The sequence below is a fragment of the Sander vitreus genome, chromosome 5, assembly GCF_031162955.1.
Source record: "Sander vitreus isolate 19-12246 chromosome 5, sanVit1, whole genome shotgun sequence".
Taxonomy (NCBI): Eukaryota; Metazoa; Chordata; class Actinopteri; order Perciformes; family Percidae; genus Sander; species Sander vitreus.
Window position 1 is genome coordinate 8,817,758 of NC_135859.1, and position 21,700 is coordinate 8,839,457.

Sequence of the window (21,700 nt, forward strand, 5' to 3'; positions counted from 1 at the left end):
TTAGCTCAGGGGACGCTTGTAGTACATAGCTGCAGCTTCTCCGTGTTACCTGCACTGATTCGGGTCGGGGTTTTTTCTATCGAAAGTACTCGCGTAGCTATAGCAATCAAGATTAACGTAAAAATTGGCCGGAATTCTCCTTCAAGCTGGAAGCCTCTGATTTGCATAATGTCACCTGGACCCCAACTTTATGCAAATGAGGAGCCAACAATTTAACGGAGCCAACAATTTAACGGAGCCAACAATTTAACGGAGCCAACAATTTAACGTCTCGCTTCTGGAAAGTCACTGGTACCAGACGCAACCAGAATGCATTGCTCAGCTGCTCACATAGACAATGAATGGGAAGCGTGGAAATGACCATTGCCATTGGAGATGTCCCATTACAGTATGTGAGGTGTTTGGTGTTTTAAGCCCCCAACGTTGTCTTCCAGGCAACCCTGCTTGTTAGGCAAGGGTTATGGTTAAGGGTTAGGGTTAGGTGCCTTTGAAGTCGACGGTCGCAGCGCTGCCTTGAAGTCAACGGTGGGGGCTTAAAACATCATCGAGCAGTATGTGAACACACAGAGTTCAAAGTTGGCCCCTCATCCCCGGCTTAACAAGCCAGAGAGAGAGAGCAGCAGTGGTCGAGCGGACTAAGGAGTGAATGAAGAGAGGGACACAGTAAATCAGGAGGAACAAAACATTACTTTCTGAGTGTTTCACGCTGGTTACGTTCTAAAGCACAAATAAACACACCCACACATCCATGGGAAGGTGCCACATTGCCGGATTTTGTGCGAATGTAGAGCTTCATCCACGCTGTGGACCTTGTGCAGCCCGTTGGCTGGGGGTTACACACCCATGTGGGCCCCAAAGGCTCCATAAATGTCTCACACAGAAAAAGAAAAGAGAAAATACAGGCAGAGGGCAGGGTCTCTGCAGATAAAGAAACCGCTTCTAGTGGGTCATAATAAGTGCTGATTGAGAGGGATTCATTTTGTGTTAGTCTGTACATTGTTTTTTTTAGTAAAATAATAATACTTAAAAAAGAATTGGTGAGGCATGTATGTTGATGCTTTTACTTTTATGTGTTACTCTCAATTTAACTTGTTTTGTAGAATGAATATAATTTGTTTCTTAAGTATGCTAGACATTGTTTTCTTCTTTGTTGCAGACCATCTTCAGCCAAAGCTACACCTATATTAGGGAAGGTAAGACATGGCAGGCATGCATTACTGCCCTCCGAATACATATTGCCTCTTTAAACTGTATGTATGGCATTCACATGACTGACAGTGTCTGTGGAATTGTACCTGCTATGACGGAGTGATGTAAAAGTTTTATTTTTTATTTAATTCACATACCATTAAAAAACATATTATTTGGCAGTGGACACGTTGGAAAGTGTAAATTAAAAGGTTTGTGTCAATATTTTTGCCTTGCCTGTATGATGAAAACTCGTAAAGCCATTAAATGAAAAATACATGAATTAAATAAATGTATTATAATCCTACTGAGCTCCACTGGCCGAGCTCTCAACCCCAGAGGGTTAATTGATCTCCGTTGATACTGTAAACAGCTGAGCTATATGCTAATATGTGCAGAAAACCAACCATCAAAGGCTCTGCTATAATTAAGCAGCTATTCTTAAGAGATAGGTCAAATTTTTGTGCCCCAGGTAGTTGAGGTCTAATGTGCTTTGTAGTTTGAGATTGGATGGGTGGCCATGATGATTTAATGCATGTCCATCAAGCATTTTAACAACCGCTGGGTAACCGTTAATGAAGGACAGTGTATAAATGATGCTGCTCTGAAAGCTGAATGGGTTCGGGGGGACAAGACGTAGTATTCAAGGCTTGTATTATAGTGACTCAAATGGGGATAGTTATCACAAAGCAGCTTGTTAGTGCTGTATATTAATTAAGGCCCCTGCTCTGGGGATCTGATTGGTTAGAACATGACTGCTGACACGCCATAATTTAGAGGACATCTGAGAGTTGCACAAATTTCTCTCTCTCTCTCTCTCTCTCTCTCTCTCTCTCGCTCTCTCTCTTTATTCTTTCCAATGAAACATTGATAATAAATGTATCTACAAACTGAGATGTTGATGATGAAAACATCCTAAAAAATGTTCACTATCAACTATGACCTAAAGTACAGAGAATAGCTTTTGGCCTTTTGCAGTCTCATTTATCATTGCATGTCAAGGTAAACTTCATCTTCATCATCACAGAGCTGTTCAACATTGAAGCAAGTCTTAACATTGAAGCATATCACGCAGAGGCTTTTAAACATTCCATTTCCACCATCTTATGAACTGTTTATTTGTTTTGCCATATTTTCAGCTAAAACTTTTGTGGGAGGGAAAATCTTTCCCAACAGCTTTCCCCCTTGCAGAGTCCTATTTATTCCATACAAAGATTTCACAGTCGGCATAAAAGCCGCAGGACCGCCTAAAACTCAGTCTATCTACTAACAGTGAGAAAAGCTGTTTTTCTAAATTGAGCTGCTTAAAAAAATATGATGGCGTCTAAAAGGCAAACAAAAAAAAGTTCTGACTGACTTGCCCTGCAGCTTTGAAGTGGTGCATTTCCCCTTAGCTCACAGCCATGTGCACAGGATGAGAAGAAGGGGGATGAAAGTTCTGCACACGTCTGAAGACGTTCTATTTGCATTCTTCTGGGGTTGTAGAGTTATATAACTTTTATTTTCCTATCTGTGTGGCCCTCATTTATTTTCTCTCTTGAATTTTCTTTTAATCTTTTGACCTATCTGTCCATCCAGCCAGCAGTATACAGAGGTGTGGGCCCACCAGGTGCTCAGGTGTCTCTGGATCAGCAGGCCTATATGCTGCTGACGGAGCCAGAGAGGCAGACCATGGCCTACTACCTGCAGGAATACCAGGAGGGACACATAGGAGTGGAGCCACTGGCCATGGCTCTGTTTGAGCTCTTTAACACACATGCAAAGGTACAGTGCCGCAGCCTGCAGCATTGGCAGGGTGACTCTACACGTCTATGTGGGGTCTAAAAGGGAGCTTGTTAAATCATGTTAAGAAAGTATATTGAGAAAATAAAGGTTGAATGTATCAGAAGTTTTGAGCTTGTTAAATCATGTTAAGAAAGTATATTGAGAAAATAAAGGTTGAATGTATCAGAATGTGGGAATAAATAGCCTGACAATAAGACTAAATGATTATGTTGTCTCAACAACTCAGATGTCGGGAACCAGGCTAGGGAATTTGATATATACAAGTTTTGGAACCACTTTCTAATAAGGCACCCTTTATAAATGGTTTAAAAGCTGTAATGGATAACTTTATTAATGATTAATACACATTAGTTAAAAAGCCATTAATTGAGATCAGAATATTGAATTGACTTTTGTTAAATTTTCACTTAGAGAAAAAAACATCAGGTCAATGCAAAATCAATTTTCATATAGTTTCTCAAACTTACCAAATCCTACGTCTCCCAACTTGTTAATATCGATAATTATTAGAGATGCACCGATAGACCGGCCGGTGACCGGAATTGGCCATTTTTCACGTGTTCGGCCATGACCGGCGACCGGCAGGTCAGTCTGACATATGCCGATTTCATGCCGGTCAATGCTACAATTAACTGACAACATAAGTTAGACGAGTTACAGTTCTCAAGGACGCACGCACGCACCCACACACACACAGACGCGACAGCGCAGTCTCTTTTTCCTTTCTCTCAACTTTTCTGCTGTGTGTCGCTCGTACCCTCTCGCGGGGTGAAAATGTAGGGAACCTCGTGAATTAACCTGCAACATGTCAGCTGTAGCTTGGAAATTCTTTAGCGTGTGTGCAGAAGATAACAAGTTTGCAATATGCAACACCTGCAAGTAAAAAGTAGGGCGTGGAGGGATGACACTAAAAACCAAAATCAAATTTTTTTAGTTGGATATAGGATGTGAAAAGAAGGAAATGGTTCTAACATTGCACTTTAGAGGTGTGTGAATTTCCCACACCAGGAGTAAGTTATATAGTTCTATTTTATAGTGATCCATTATCTGTTCAAAATGTTCTATTGAAGAAAAGATAGAAAATAAATATTTGTGTGTGCTGTAAAGTGGTTAGAAAAATTTAATCGGAATCGGCTAAAATCGGTATTGGCTGGCCTAACTCAATGAAAATCGGAAATCGGAATCGGCCTAGAAAGTTGTAATCGGTGCATCTCTAATAATTATAGATCTAATCCCCTATGTTCATTAACTGGTGTCCTGTAAGGCTCTGTTGTGGGCCCATTCCTGTTCAGCATGTATATTATTGATCTACCTTCTGTGTGTGGAAAATGTGATATTTTAGTGTATGCTGATGATAGTTATTTTTACTGTTACAAGGCTAAGCTAACCTGGGCTCATATAAAAAAGAAACTAGCTACTAAAGGCTACGGCGGCCCTGAAGTGCAAATCACAACAGCAAATAGAAAAACGCAACAGCAAATCATAAAACACAACTGCAAATAGGAAAACACAACGGTAAATAGGAAAACACGACAGAAAATAAGGAAACATGACAGCAAATATGAAAACACTTCAACAAATCATAAAACACAACGGCAAATATGAAAACACGACAGCAAATATGAAAACACGACAGCAAATAGGAAAACACGACAGCAAATATGAAAACACTTCAACAAATCATAAAACACAATGGCAAATAGGAAAACACGACAGAAAATATGAAAACACAACGGCAAATAGGAAAACACGACAGAAAATAAGGAAACATGACAGCAAATATGAAAACACAACTGCAAATAGGAAAACACAACGGCAAATAGGAAAACACGACAGAAAATAAGGAAACATGACAGCAAATATGAAAACACTTCAACAAATCATAAAACACAACGGCAAATAGGAAAACACGACAGCAAATATGAAAACATGACAGCAAATAGGAAAACACGACAGCAAATATGAAAACACTTCAACAAATCATAAAACACAACGGCAAATAGGAAAACACAACAACAAATATGAAAACACGACAGCAAATAGGAAACACGACAGCAAATATGAAAACACAACAGCAATTATGAAAACACCAAGAAATTTTCAAACACAACGGCATTAACTTCTATCGGAAAAGGTAGGGCCTATCTAGCAGAGGACGGACCCTTCTGATTGGACAGACGGACTGTCTGTCTTTTAACAGGAAGGAGAGGTGAAAAACACAGAAACGCGCCTACTTTTAACAGAGAGACTGTCTGTCAGTCTGTCCAGTCAGGAGGGTCCTCTGCTAGATAGGCCCTACCTTTTCCGGTAGAAGTTAATGCCGTTGTGTTTAATGATTTGCTGTCGTGTTTTCCTATTTGCTGTCGTGTTTTCCTATTTGCTGTCGTGTTTTCATATTTGTTGTCGTGTTTTCATACTTGCTGTCGTGTTTTCCTATTTGCTATCATGTTTTCCTATTTGCTGTTGTGTTTTCATATTCTCTGCATTAAGATTGCCTCCAATGATGACAAGCCTCGTTTTTCCAGTGAGGGAGATGCCGCCCCACACCATCACACTGCCTCCACCAAAAGGTGTTACTCTATCGGTGCAGCAATCAGTATAGCGTTCTCCGCGTCTTCTCCACACTTTGACCCTACGGTCAAACTGCCGTAGGCAGAATCTGGACTCATCCCTGTACATAACGTTCCTCCACATGTTCAGGTTCCAGTGCACGTGTTGCCGATACCAGTGCAAACGGGCCTGATGGTGAAGGGTAATGGCAGAGAAGATTTGGCAAATTTTTCATGGGCGCAACCCACATACTTAGCACTGCTGCTCATCCCACAAATACAATTACAAATGGGGCATCATTTCAAAGGGAACTAAACAGGCTTTCCAACGGTATAAGATTTATTGCCAAAAAGCATTGTTACCACAGAAAAATAATCTACCAAACACAAATTTCCTTACTTTTTGTGCTAAGTTTAATTCTTTTTTGTGATAAACTTTTTATTGGCACCTTCAGACATACAAAACAAATTCCACAATGTGATATATAATATAATGTGGTAATATCAGATGATGCATAGAACAGAGAAACACAAATTGAACAAGAACAAAAACCCTCTCCCACCCCCCACCCTCTGCGGTCTCAAGGGAAAAAAAACAGACAAACAAACAGAAACCACACCTTGCCTAATCACTCTCCTCTAATTCTTGTCGGTTTGAGGTCATTAAGTCTGATATTTATGCTGCTGTGCTTTCCCATAGGCTGGTAGTTGATGATTTGGCTTTGTTAATCCTTGCTGTAGAGACCTCAAGCATAACTATGTCTAGAAAATACACCAACCACTGTTTTATACAAAGCGAGTGAGTGGGGAGCCGTTGTTGAGCTATCATTTTCTTGGTTGCAGTTGAGCCGGCTAGCCAAATTTTCTTCTGTTTCCCAAGCAGGTGTAATTTAGAGTCGTCATTAAGTAACAAAACAATTGGGTCAGTAGGAACTCAACATCCTATCACCTCAGCTATTATTGATGTTGTTTTATTCCAAAACTCATGCACTTAAGAATTTTTGGAATAGAGTCCTCAAGATAAGAGATGTACAACAAAATATCATCTGCAAATAATGATATTGAGCTGCTATTGGATTTAATCTGGACATTACAGATTTAATTTTGCCTTATGGCTTGGGCTAACGCTTCAAGAGAGATTGCAAACAGCATGGGAGAGCTTGTCGCAAGCCCCGCTCGATGGGAAATGGCTGAGAATGCAAGCCATTGGTTGAGACTATGGCCGTGGGATTCGCATATAAAGTACGCACTATGTCAATGAATTTGGCCCCCAAACCAAGCCTTTCCATTACTTGTCCAAGTAGTTCCACTCTAGGTGGTCGAAAGCCTTTTCCGCATCCACTGATAAAACTGCTGCTGTTGTTGGAAGGTTTTTGACTTCTTCTATTACATGAAATAGTCTGCGTACATTGTCTGCATGATGCTTTGGTATGAAGCCTGATTGGTCGGTGTGAACTAGCTTCTCGATAAAGCGCTCTAGGCGGAGTGCCAAGACTTTGGAATAAAGCTTAATATCAGTCCCGATGAGGCTGATGGGCCTGAAATTTGAGCAATCCGTAAGATCTTTGCCCTTTTTGGGTATAACAGAAATTAGCGCAGTGTTGGTTTGTTGGTGAAAAGTACCCATCTCTATGGCTGAGGTTAAAGCTTGTAAACTGGTAGTTCCTAATATGTCAAAGTACTGTAGAAGAAGTTCTGATAGAATTCCATTCAACCCTGGCGTCTTCCCTTTCTTAACTGTTTTTAATGCTGATTTAAGTTCCTCTAACGTTATAGTTTGACCCAGTTCTTCTGCCGCCTCTGGGTCAAGAAGAGGCAGGTTTAGTTATTTTAGGAACTCCTGGCACTGTGTCGGATCTGGGTTGCAGGAGGACTCATACAACTTTGAATAGCAGAATTGAAAAGTGGCGCTGATATCTTTAGGATTTGTTGAGATACCTCGGTCTGTGCGGATGCTGTTGATAGTAGCTCTGGATTCACTTTGTTTTAATTTCAGAGCAAACTATTTGCTTGGTTTACAGCCATTAAAATAATAATTTTGCCTCACTCTTTTAGCTCTGTTCACTTGTGACTAAAAGAGTATGTGTAGATTTAAGAAAAACATGTCTTAAGAGACTGCTCTAAAGATTTACAGCATTTTTCCAACTCTGCAATCCTTGCTTCTCTTTTCCTCTTCAAGTTGACCGTGAAGGAAGATGTGAAATCTGTAATAAATCCTTTAGTTGCCTGCCAAATAAATGCAGGGTCAGAAACTGAGTCAGTATTGATTGATATAAACTCAGCCAGTTTGGCTCTAAATTCTGCATCAAAGGCTGTTCAGAAGAAGGGAATTATTAAATTGCCACATCCTAAATCTTTCTCCTTGTATAAGCGCCACGTCTATGTTCTTCCTTCTTAGATAGTCCAGGAAATTTAGCTCGTTTGATCGGCCCATTTAGCCCCCTGATGTTAACTGAAAGGATTGAAAGTTCAGCCATTTTCAAAATTGAAACGCATACATGTCTCGCGTACCCTACCGGAATAATATAATAAAATAAATCCCCTAACCCTCTGAGACCGCAGACCCCATCCCCTATCTGTAAGATACGTGGCCACATCAAACGCAGCTTGCGTAAACTCTAGCCCACTAATGCCCCTCCTGTCTAAAGTCACAGGTACGTTGAAACAGGTCTGGTGAACTTCTTATGTTAAACATGAACGGTGTTACAAAAACCCTAAAACTAGGTCTCAATCAGCTATCAAATTCTGAAATAAGCTATGTGAAAAACACACCAACCTGGGTGGAGTAACAGTCAGCATTTCTCATGTTCTTTCAGTCTGGTTAAATGTTAACAAACATAAATTATAAACTGGACAGTCAGCATGTATCATTGTCTTTCAGTTTGGTTAAATGTTCCTTTAAAGCTTGGCTCCAAAACTTACATACAGTGTCCTCAAGACAAACCTTAGCACGGTAGCCCAGACACCGTTAGCCCACAGCTGCTGGGTCCGCCAGCCTCGGCCCCGCCACCGGCTCCAGCACCAAACAGTCCTCTGGCTCCGTCGTCGGCAACAGGCCCCGGTGCGGAGCGGCTTGTGTGAATGTTGCTGCGTCCTCCATATCCAACTCCCGACAGAAAACGTCCCGCATCTGTGGCTGCAGTGAAGGCAAACTCTCTCCTTCCATGGGTCACTCTCAGGGTGGCTGGGTAGATAAGTAAGTCCGGGGTGCCCCTAGCATGTAGCTTGTGCTGTGCCACTTCAAGCTCCCGATGCGGCTGGATCGTGAATGCGCCGCAGTCAGGTTGCATCAGATCACGCACCATAATTCCCTGTGTCTCAAGCTCTGCCCCGATGTGTTGCAGTGAGGCACCAACTTCCGTTAGCGCTCCCTTCACTGCGCTGTAGACCACCAATTCAAGCACACCTCGTTGCTTTTCCAAGACCTGAGCGCTCAAGTCCTCCATGTTCGGGATTGCGCTAGCATCTGTCGCTATGTTAGCCACCGCCCTGTTAGCAGATCTCTGTAGCTTAGACGACAACGAGACCTGCTTTCTCGCACCTGCAGGCAATTCACTGAGTTGCTGTGATAACAGATAAAATTATTTGGCGTCAAAGAAAAAGGAATAGACTCCTGAACAGGTAAGCATTAGCTCCAGGCTAATTTATCACGGCTACAAGGGACAGGCATTTTATGTCATTTCAACATTCGTGTACTCGTGAATTATATAGCTAGAGTACCCGAGTTGGTTACTTGCAAAAACAACTGAGACACAGCCAGTAAAGTGATCCTGACTGGTCCTGGCTAACTCCGCCATGCTAACCATGCTAACTGCTAACTCCATGACTGTCTGCAATGTGTAGCCTGTTCAGCAGCTGACAACGTCAACGAGTTGTTTTAAGCCAAGAGAGGGGGGGCTATAAATCCGAAAGAGAGGACCATGCGTTTGCAATGTGTTTAGCGATTGTTGCCGTAATTCTAAGCCAATAAATTGTGTTCAGTCGTGTGGAGAGGACGGCAAGGTTATTTTTAGCGGTTCTCACCGTAATTCTAAGCCGAGGAAGTGTGTCTGTCAGTCGGGTGGAGAGGACGGCGAGGTTTTGTGTTTTTAGCAATTCCTAACATAATTCTAAGCCTATGAAGTGTGTCTGTCCGTTGGGTGGAGAGGACAGCGAGGTTTTTGTGTTTTTAGCAGTTCCTACCGAAAAAGTGTGCCTGTCAGTTGGGTACAGAGCTCTGCGTGAGCACAGGCTTTTATGACTGTCAATATAGCCAGCATCTAACGTTAGCTATGTGAGACAAGCGTCTAGAAACATTGTTGTGGATGCTCTGGTCTCAGCCTGGAAACATCCGCAAACTTGAGTCTGGGGAGGAGGGGGCGGGGGAGACGACTCTCTCCAGTATTTTGAATTTGTACTGCAGTAACTATTTTAAACACTAGCTGTCAGTATTACATACACACATTATATAAACAAGCACCTTCAATTTTAGAAAATACGTTTTAATCACTGCCATCTTCTAAAGAAATATAAACTGTTTAGCTAGGAAAACCTCATCAGATACAAAAATATCTGCCTAGTTTATAAGATTATGCATGGTTCAGCTCTACCGCAAACAGAGCTACTCAAGGTGCAGCTAAGGGGGACTGCACAATCCCATTCAGAAAACTGCATTTAGCAAGGCCATTTTTTCCTTCAGAGCATCACATTAATGGAATTCACTAATTGAGTACATCAATCAATTAGAGAGTCCCCATCATATTATTCATTTAAGTGTAAAGTTAAGCTTTACACTTATTGAAAACCAATAACATCAACACTAATGCTATTTTTATCCCCCTTCAACATGACTTTTAAAACAGATACGTCGTACTATGAAAGATATCAGTGTGTGGGAGTTTTGTCACACATTCAGGTGTGCAGAGAACTTTTTCTAAAACTTAAATGTAAAAAACTTAAACTTTAAACCAAGTCTGTATTTTTACATCTTTGTGCTCATGTTGTTTAACTGTATTTTATATGCTGTTTACCATAATGTTGTATGTTTTTAACTATATGGCACATTCATGTGCGCCTTGGATGGTCCGAGTTTGGAAAGGTGGAATGTTGATTGTAATCATAACAACAAACATGGATGCTACAAAGAAGATGTGTGGAATGTTACTACTAGTTCAAACTCTTTCTCTGTTCACAGAATGACTTAGATTGGTAAGCAAAGTTATTTTTTAGCATTTGACACTACTGTCAAGTCAGGTTTAACGTTACTTGACTTGTTAATCAAGGTTGAATACTAATAAATACTAAAATATTGCTTCAGCTAATGTACCTGACTTGTTATTAAGTGCTAAATACCGTACTTTAACAAATAACTTTTCTAACTAGTCTACGTCACTCTTTATGGACAACAACTAGCGGTTATACCATATTGAAAATTATATGTGAGCAAAACGTTGATATAAAATATGTGCATTAATAAAATGTTACCATTGATAAAACATCTAGTTTCGCCCCCCATGTTGATGACACATATGACATCAAGTCAGCAGGTCAGGCACCAAAATGTTTCCCATCTTTCCAAGGTGTTTTTTCCAACTTCAGCAGGCGTTTACGTGCATTTTCCAACTCGGAAACTCATTTTTACGATGTGTCCAAAACCGCATGAATGCAGCAATATTGTAATTATTTTGTTATTTTAGGAGGCCATCATATAAAATTATTATTATTATTATTATTATAATTATTGTTATTGTTATTATTATTATTAATAATAATAATAATAATAATATTATACAGCCATTAAATTTAATTATCTGGGTCTAAACAAGTTGATCTTCTTTTCTGTTGACATACTTTTCAGTTGATCATTTCAGTTGACCCTAAGACTAACCTTACTCTTTGCAAATTACATTGTGTGGGCTTTGTCAACCTAAGGTACAATGTGTAGGATTTGAATAATTTGAAAAATGCTGTCTACTCTTTCCCTGATGCATGCTTCTATCTCTTTTGTTTTCTATTTTCCTTTCTTTCAGTTGTCCATGTTGTCTGAGGTGAGGAGTCTGGTGGCTCCCCAGGACCTGGAGTTGTATGACGGGCTGGTGTTGCACTGTGAAAGGGAGGCCCACCAGGCCTGGCATGGAGGCCTGGGAGTGCTGCATCCACAGGCCCACAGCAACCACATAGCCCCTGTGATCCATGATGCAGGACACACCGTACCTGCTACAGTACATCCCTTATTTACTATACCTAAAAAGGTGACATCCATTGTAATATTTTGTGGTTGTTTCACTTCACCACTTTAATGCAACCTTATTTAAAGATGTGTAATAACTATGTTATAGAAGAGCAAGATAATAGCTGACAGGGCAACTTTCAAGCTGAAATTTTTAAACTTTGTCAATGTTATTTTGCATTAATGACCACCTGGTTGCACCTTCTTCTTACATGACTGGTGCTTACCAAATCATCTAACGAAAAAAAAAATACTGATGTTAAATGATTTAGTGAAAAACTATTGTTCATTTGAAACATACCTCATTGAATACATAATCACAATTTAACAAAGATGTTGTAACAAACAAATGAGGCCTCTCTCAGTCTGTGTTCCAATTTAAAATCCACATTAAGTCCAAATGCTCTGCCTGTTTTATCGAGGATACTTTGGGAGTTCACTTTTGAGTTTGGGGTAGACAAGTATCCCAGCATGCATTTTGCAACTACCAGTGATATATTTTCATTTTCATCATACAACAGTGTCACCAGATAAACTGTTGATAGGTTTTCAGGCAAGAAAAAGGCTACTTGAAAATGTATGCAGATGTTTCAGAGGAACTGCTATGTGAGCCTGGCTCGGCATCGAGCCAAGAACGTTGACTGGCCAAGTCAACGTTTAATTTTAACTTCCTTTTGGGAACATTCTTCTCTCGGCGAGCCCTCTGTTAATTTACCAGTGGTGTATGTCTGTTGTTTACAAAGAGTTTTAAACTTAAGATATAATAACTTTTGGAAGATAAATGTTGGTCTCATAAGATAAAATCAGAATCGTTGCATGGGCTGTGCAAAGTGTGTGACCGCACAGGGCCTTGCACCTCTAGGACCTCACCTGCAGTTCTTTTTTTTAATATATATATATTTTTTTTATAATGATGTACAAGGTGAGATACCTTAGAATTATTGCTAAAATAGCAACAATCTGTATCGGTATTATAGTACCTACCTGATGGAAATCATACTCCATCTGTGGTGATGTGTGTTCATGTCGTGACGCTCTGAACCATCCAGACATTTTCTGAGGTAAAGCTTTCTGTTTGCAGAGCTATGATACCAGTGATGTGACTTGCTGAGAGCATATTTAATAATCACCACACCTGCTGATCTATATTTACTTTCACTCAGCCATTTTGCATGCTGCGCTGCTGCACTTACATAAACAAAAATAGGTGTGATAATGAATAGATGCCCACACAGTCCATGCGCCTAGGACCTACCACCTTATGCTTGGCATTTTTTATTAAAATTTCAACTGAGGTTGCAAAATATTAGACTGAGGGTGTAATGTATGCTTTTGTATCCTCGTAGAACCGGGCCTGAGCAGGGCCTTGCACGCCAAGTTCGCACAGGGCCAGGATGTGTGTAGGCATGAGCACAGTGACTGTGCTCATTTGCCTTGCTCTTATCTTGCACTGCATTATTTTATATCTAGTCAGAGGGTCCGCATAGATCACTGAAAGTTTGTCTGTCTGTGTGTGTGTGTGTGTGTGTGTGTGTGTGTGTGTGTGTGTGTGTGTGTGTGTGTGTGTGTGCCACTGCACATACAATTTTTTTCAATCTCCCTCAGTCTCAGCCTCCTGGCATCAGTCTTTGACACAGAGCAGCTCGTCTTTGTGGCAGGTCAGCGACTATGTAGTATTAATGTTTCACTGTGGCCCACATCAATCCACAGAGACCTCATTGTGTCAGGGTATAGTCTGCTTCTGATCCACGTCCTCTGGCAGTCTGGCCCCTAGAAGACCCATCCATTGCAACTTAACCTGACAACACTGTTTGGTTTTAGCTTGAACAAAGTGCGGATTACTTCCCTCTGCGTTATGATTTTGACCAGCTCACTGACCAATCTCTCTGGTGCATTTGTCATGTCATGCTTAGTTGTTTTGTGGTGCTATTAAAAGCTTGCTGGTGATGGTGTTTGCTGCAGCACACCATATTTATGTGTAATTGCCTGTGCTGACACACTCCTCATTATTGTGGTTGGGAAATTACAACCCCTGATCAAAAACTAATTGCATTTAATTGAAAGTCATGTTGTTACTCATTGAAAAACAGTTAAGATTTACTGTAGCAACATCATGTTATGACACACCATTGTCAAAGATTGATAGTTCTATGCAGGTTGGCTGCAATATATATAAATATATATATATATATATATATATATATATATATATATATATATATATATATATATATATATATATATACACACACACTACCAGTCAAAAGTTTGGGGTCACTTAAAAATTTCCATTCCACTCCATTACAGACAGAATAACAGGTGAGATCAGTTGCATTGTTTTTTTTAATCAGGGCAGCACATTATGTGCTTACATAATTGCAAAAGGGTTCTCGACTGTTGTAGAAAGAGGTGGCTGAATCTACATTGCCCATTATCAGCAACCATTCATCCAATGTTCCAAAGGCACATTCTGTTTACTAATCTGATATCATTTTAAAAGGCTTACTGAGAAAACATTGGAGAACCCTTTTACAATTATGTAAGCACATAATGTAATCTGAAAACTGCTGCCCTGGTTAAAAAAACAATGCAACTGATCTCAGCTGGTATTCTGTCTATAATGGAGTGGAATGGAAATTTCTAAGTGACCCCAAACTTTTGACCGGTAGTGTGTATATATATATATATATAAATTTGATTAAAAAGAGGAATAAAAAAATCATCTTTTGGAAATTGATCTTAATGCCCTACTTAAAAAAATGAGGAAAAATTCAACCTTTAAGGACACCAATTTTTCTTTGTGTTCATGTATCGTGAATAAATAAATGTTTGTCCTTAAAATACAGTGGGCGTAAGTGAGTACACCCCTATGTTAAATTCCCATAGAGGCAGTCAGATTTTTATTTTTAAAGGCCAGTTATTTCATGGATCCAGGATACTATGCATCCTGATAAAGTTCCCTTGGCCTTTGGAATTAAAATCATCATCACACCCCCTTCATCACATACCCTTCACCATATCTACAGATTGGCATGGGGTACTTTCCATAAAATCATCTCTCAATTCAAATCAAACCAGCTATTAGGCTAACTGAAATAAAACCATGCCAATCTCTAGGTATGGTGAAGGGTATGTGATGATGTGGGTCTATTTTAATTCCAAAGGCCAAGGGAACTTTATCAGGATGCATAGTATTCTGGATACTATGCATCCTGATAAAGAGATGATAGAGAGATTATTTTATGGAAAGTACCCCATGCCATGCCTGGTTGGATTTTTCCTAATTTTTTTAATTAAGGCATTAAGTTCAATTTCCAAAAAAAAGATTTTTAATTCCTCTTTTTAGTCAAATTTAGCATGGGTGTACTAATTTATGCTGTGCACTGTATATATATATATATATATATATATATATATATATATATATATGTATACATATTAAGTGGGACAGGGGCGAGCAAAACGCGTTCATTTCTTTTAATCGCATTAATCGCATGCCGCCATTTATTAATTTATTTTACACTTCACTCGGCTTCGCGTCGTGCCCAACAGGCTACTATTTTGACCCTTTGCCGCACCTTTACTTATCATCAAGCTGTCATACTTCCTCATAACACATCCTGCTGCTGCAGGCATGATGGAGAAAGACAGCAGCAACACAATTCTGAATGGTGCTTTTTATTTTCCAAAACTCCTGGACGGCTAAGTAGACAAGTCGAAAGCCACGTGCACATTGTGTAAAGCCGAATTAAAATATCACCGAAGCACGTCAAGCTTGAGCTACTACCTACGAGCTAAGCATAGTACAGTTAACGTGACTCAGGTTGATGCTAGTGGGCTAAGGCAAAGCACTATTTTGGAGAGTGCTACTCGCCGACCTGAAAATACTACAGCTATTGCGAAATGGGTGGCAACTAACTGCAGACCTGTCAGCATCGTAGAAGACTTGGGTCTTACAGACTATAGTTGGCATGTTCTGACCCGTCTTATACATTGCCGTCGAGGGGGACAGCAGCCCCACACACACACAGCCTGTACTCCACGGAGAAAGCAGCCCAACTGTAACTGCTGCAAAGTGCAAACGCTGTCTCATTAACCGGTGATCACTGGACGTCAGTGAGTAATCAAAATTATTTAGAAGTTACTGCACACTATATTGACTCTGGTAAGGATAGGGATTTTTTGTTTTTTAGTTAGATACTTGGAGGAATTGTGCAATAATGACAGATTCACACATTTTTCTTTTGTTTACAGTAAATAAATAATAAACAAATACAAATCTTAAAGTCAAGTTCATAAAGTAACTTTCCTTGCATTCATTTGTTTCCCAATCAAGATACACTGGTAAGAATTGCTTTCCATTGTTAATATGTACTTAAAAACGGTTCTGAAACGCAAAATAATAGAATTTTAATCATGTGATAAAACATGCGATTAATCGCGATTAAAAGAAATTAATCATTTTTGACAACCATAATATATATATATATATGGGCAAGGATGAGTTTTAAGCCAGCCAAATCCAGCTCCCTGGTCTTAAAGAAAGGCAAAGTGGCTGACCGATCCCGCTTTACATTGGAGGGGTCACAAATTCCATCAGTAACAGAAAGACCAGTCAAGAGCTTGGGGAAGATCTTTGACAGCTCACTGAGGGACACGACCGCTCTCCAACAAACCAGGAACGACGTGACGAACTGGCTCACTGCAGTTAACAAGTCGGGGCTCCCAGGAAAAGTACAAAACCTGGATGTACCAGCACGGAATCCTGCCGAGGCTTCTCTGGCCCCTTCTCGTATACGAGGTACCCATGACAACGGTAGAAGCGCTGGAGAGAACCATCAGTCAGTTCATCAGGAGGTGGTTAGGGCTCCCACGGTCCCTAAGTAACATCGCACTCTATGGACATTCCACCAAGCTGCAGCTTCCCATCAGCAGCTTGTCCGGGGAGTTCAAGGTCACACATACTATATATATATATATATATATATATATATATATATATATATATATAGTATGTCCACCAAGGATCTCGTCGCAACAAAATGTACATGGCTTGCAAGGATGGCAAAATAATCCCCTGTCTCTGGACTGATGACAACGAGTTGCCCATACTATGCTTGCCCATCTGCCCAGATCGGATGTGCACAGTCAGTCAAACCGACTGAAAGCTGGATTGTTCAACATAAGATCCCTCACCAACAAAGCTTCTCTTGTCAGCGACTTCATTGTGGACCATAAACTGGACTTTCTATGTCTCACGGAAACCATATGTATGTTTAATATACATATGGACACATTTTCTAATGCAGTCACAAAAGACTTTATGGATATGTTTGACTCCTTTGGCGTCACACAATATGTTAACTTTCCAACCCACAACAAAGGACGTATTTTAGATCTGGTCTGTTGCTCTGGTATCAAGCCTAGCAATATCAGTACTGCTGAACTACCCATCTCTGATCACAAAGCTGTACTGTTTGACACCCATCTGCCTGTCATGAAGTCCAAGATTCAGTGTGTGGTGTCATATCGCAACATTAAAAAGGTGGAACCAGAGGAACTAAATTCTCTAATTGCCACTTGCCCCTCCCCTGTTCTAATACTTAATTGGAGGATTTATTTGACCACTACAATGACTGCATGTCTACAGCACTTGCTCCTATGAAGATGCAAACTGTTTCATTTGTGCACTCCGCTCCTTGGTTTACACCTGAACTTCGGCATATGAAATCCTTGAGCTGACACCTGCAGCAGCTGTCAAAAGAAAATGGTCTTATTGTACATAAAGATATGTACTCTGAACACCTGCATCAGTATAAAAACGCCCCCTGTGTAGCAAAAACATAATACTATGCAAAGATAATCAGTGAAGGACAAGGAAACACCAGGGCTCTTTTTTCCACTGTTAATGGTCTCCTTAAGCCACCTGATAACATCACCCATCAGGAACTCTCTGATGAACGCTGCTCAGTCTTCCTGAACTTGTTTAATACCACAATTGAGGCAATCCACCAGCAATTAGAATGTTCAATTACTCAGCTGAAACAACCATGCTCACTGAGCACTCAGGGATCATCTACAACAATGAACTCTGTGAATTCAGTCTCCCTGCTGAAAGTACCATCTGTGGCCTCATCAAAAAGTACAATTCCTCTACCTGTCAGCTGGACCCTCTTCCAACAAGCCTGGTTAAGAGCTGCCTGCCATCTATTGCTCCGATGATTACATCAATACTTAACACCTCTCTTCTCTCTGGCACTATACCACCATCCTTTAAAACTGCTATTGTCAGACCATTGGCTTGGACTCTGACAACTTCAACAACTACAGGCCTATTTCCAACTTGCCTTTTCTCTCCAAAGTTCTTGAGAATATAGTGGCAACTCAACTCCAGGATCATCTGAAGGACAATGATCTCTTTGAGCCATTCCAGTCTGGATTTCATCCTATGCACAGTACTGAAACAGCCATGATTAAGATTACTAATGACCTCCTCTGTGCAACTGATGATGGACTTATTTCCATTCTGATTCTCCTTGATTACAGTGCAGCCTTTGATACCATCTCTCACCATCTTCTCCTGGAACATTTAGCCAATATCAGAGTGCGGGGCAGTGTTCACCAGTGGTTCACCTCCTATCTCTCTGGAAGGACACAGTATGTACAAATGCTGAGTTGCAAGTCTGAGAGTAGTTCTGTGACAAGAGGGGTGCCCCATCAGTCTGTGTTGGGCCCTCTGTTGTTCATTATCTACCTTATCCCACTTGGCACTATCCTCAGGCAACATGGTGTTCAATTTCACTGCTATGCTGACGACACCCAGCTCTACTTATCTACAAAACCCACTGCCACTCTTCCGCCAGCTGTAATCACTGCCTGCCTCCATGGTTGGCTCCAAATCAGCTTTTGCTAAGATGGAACCTTTCACCCTTTCTGTAGATGGCAGCACCCTCCCTTGTTCCAACCAGGTCAAGAGCCTTGTTGTCAAACTGGACAATACACTCTCATTTAGTGCGCTAATAAACAATATGTCTCAAAGTGCCTTTTTCCATCTAAGGAACATTGCACGGCTTCGACCAGCGCTCACCCAGCAGAGTGCAGAAGTCCTTGTCAATGCATATGTGACATCCCACCTTGACTACTGTAATTCCATTTTGTCTGGAATCCCTAATAAGCTACTCCACCGGCTCCAACTCATTCAGAATTCTGCAGCAAGGATTATAACATGCTTCAAATCCACTAGCCATGTAACACACTGCACTGGCTTCCAGTTGCCTACAGAATACGTATCAAAGTCCTGTTCCTGGCATACAAGGCCCTGCACAATTATACCCCCACCTACCTCACTGACCTCCTGGAAGTTACACCCCTGCCCACTCACTGAGATCCTCCTCAGCAGGCCTACTGTATGTCCCTAGTGTGAACCTCAGCACCCTGGGAGAGAGGGCTTTTAGCTACACCGCCCCCAAGCTGTGGAATTCACTGCCAGACCACATCAGACACTGTGACTCAATTACTGACTTTAAAAACAGACTTAAAACATATCTCTTCAAAATGGCTTATGGACTGACTGACTTTGATTTTTTATTTTTATTTTTATGAGATGTCTATAATTTTAATAATGTTTGATGATTGTTTGTTTGTGAAGTGACCTTGGGTGTCATGAAAGGTGCTTTAAAAAATATTATTATTATTATTATTATTATATATAGTCATTTAGAATTGATCTCTATTTATTTTATTCTATATGTATTTGTATTGTATTTCCTGACACATTCTTTTTATTATAGTCATTTTTAACATTCCCATAACACATGAATGAAGTTGTGAAATTATAGTATTTCTCATATTGCTGCAGGACCATGTGGACCTCCTTAAAGGACTCCATGCCCCCAAACGATTCAGCTGTTACAGAAAAAAAAGTTTCTCAACACTTTGTTCTAGCTGTCTAAACTTTCTTGCACTCATTATTTTGCCCTGTGGGGCAAATCCCATCCATCTGCCATCTGCATTAAGTAGGTTAAAGTAAACCATATTAAGTTATTACATATTTAGCCCTGCAGTACTACAATTTTTCATTCTGTTTCTTTCAGACTGATGGCTCTGTTGGTGTCTGGATCCAAAAAGACCAGGAGGAGAACACTAATGCCTTACATAAAATTGCACTGGTATGTGTCATTCTTTGTTTCATCTGTCATAAAGAAGAAGCAAATGCACATAACTGTGCTGTCTGTGAATGGGGTTCCATGTTTGTCCATCTTTAACACCCAATACCTCAGGCATCCGATTTGGTTTAAAAATCTAAATATAATGCATTACACATCAGTGTTACCATATTTCTAGAGGACATGCTAGATTAACATAACAAGACTAGAAGCCCCACAAGGAGTTCTATTGAAGATGTAATGTTCATTTCATCCCACAACAACAAAGTGTCTGATTATTAATTATACTGTACTAGGGCTAAAATCTGAAACTTGCCTGAGGATGACGCTAAGAAAGGCCATCAAGTCATTAAAATCAGGAAATAATTTCCTTGGAAACATAGATGTGCTCTGCTTTCATGGCAATTGTATAGATAACCTTTATTTAAATAGAAGGTCACATTGGGATTAAAACCTTTTTTACAAGTGAGACCTAGCCAAGACAGGGTAAAATAGCATCATCCAACACAAAACACGACAACATCAGATCACAACAGCAACAATAGGTATGACAAAACAAATATATTGCATAATACAGTGCATTAACAAGGCAGCAAATATTTAGTCATGTATTAGTTAATTGAAGCAACTGCAGCTAGCAGTGACCACTTCCATTATTATAAGTTGAAAATATTTTAAAGAGATAAGGATCTCAAGTTGACTTAGCTTGCAGATCATTCCAACAACAAGGACCATATTAGAACAGGGTTGTTTTTGCCAGTATCTGTACTGATTGAAGGCACTTTAAACTCTAGTCGTTTGTGCGACCTGAGATTATGACATCGTTGCAAAAATATAAGCTTTTGGCTTAGGTAAATAGGAACTAAAATGTACCAGTGTTGTAACATATGCAAAGCGAAGGATGACCATCGTACCATGCTGTATAAGGTGCAATGATGGGTCGTGAAGCTAGAATTAGTGACATACATCTGGGCTGAGTAATACAGGGGGTCAGGTTTTCATGTGGGATTCAATGAATACTGTTGCCTTCTTTTCATTGACAGAACGGAATGCAGGCTTCAGGTGAATCTCCTTCATTCTGCAGGCCTGCCCCTCTCAAAGGTCAAAGCAGGCCGTCCAGAGAGAAAGAGCTCAGCTGGAAGCCTTCAGCCCGGCGCATGCAGCCTCGCTCCAGCCTGCTCTTCACAGGACCCACTCGGCTGCTTCAGGACTGCCTCCACAAGTCACTTAAATCCCTCCCCACCACCCACCACTCCCCAGCAGCCTCTGCTCACCACACCTACTGCGCTGGTGCCAGCCACCACACTTCTCTCAATGCACTCCATCACACCTGCCAGAGTTCATTTCAACTCTCTGACTCTGAACACCACAACCACCCCAACTTTGCTCATCACATTCACCACCACACCTGCCCGGGCTTCCTGCACCGCCAGGACTCCTCCAGCTCTGCTAAGCTAGATGCATCTGTCCAGCTCGCTTGCAGATCAAGCTCCTATGAGAAATCCTCATACTTGTCAAAGTCTGTGCCCTCCTCCAAAGCAGCATCTCCCATGCCATCCCCTCATCCATCACCCCTTTCCTCGCCATGTCCCTCCCCCTGCCCCTCTCTCATCACAACTGCTGCTCCACCGTATAGTCCTGTTCGGCCCTGCTCACCTGCCTTCCCCCAGAAAGTCATCATAACAGACATGAATCGGCTGTCTGCAGATTCCAGACCACAGCAAAGAGGTACACAAGTCTACGTGAGTGTGTCTGTGCGTGTGTCTCCCTGTGTAGAAATACATCTCATGTATGCTTCAATGTAA

At 40.8% G+C, this 21,700-nt stretch overlaps 1 protein-coding gene across 1 annotated transcript in view; it reads left to right on the forward strand.

The window, feature by feature from the left end:
• Positions 1 to 21,700, forward strand: part of whrnb (whirlin b) — a 163,324-nt gene that overhangs the window by 134,295 nt on the left and 7,329 nt on the right. Inside the window, exons 8-10 of the mRNA XM_078249619.1 lie at positions 2,767 to 2,952; positions 11,531 to 11,722; positions 20,939 to 21,623. Coding sequence (XP_078105745.1) covers positions 2,767 to 2,952; positions 11,531 to 11,722; positions 20,939 to 21,623 — 1,063 coding nt within the window. The remainder of the gene's footprint in view (positions 1 to 2,766; positions 2,953 to 11,530; positions 11,723 to 20,938; positions 21,624 to 21,700) is intronic.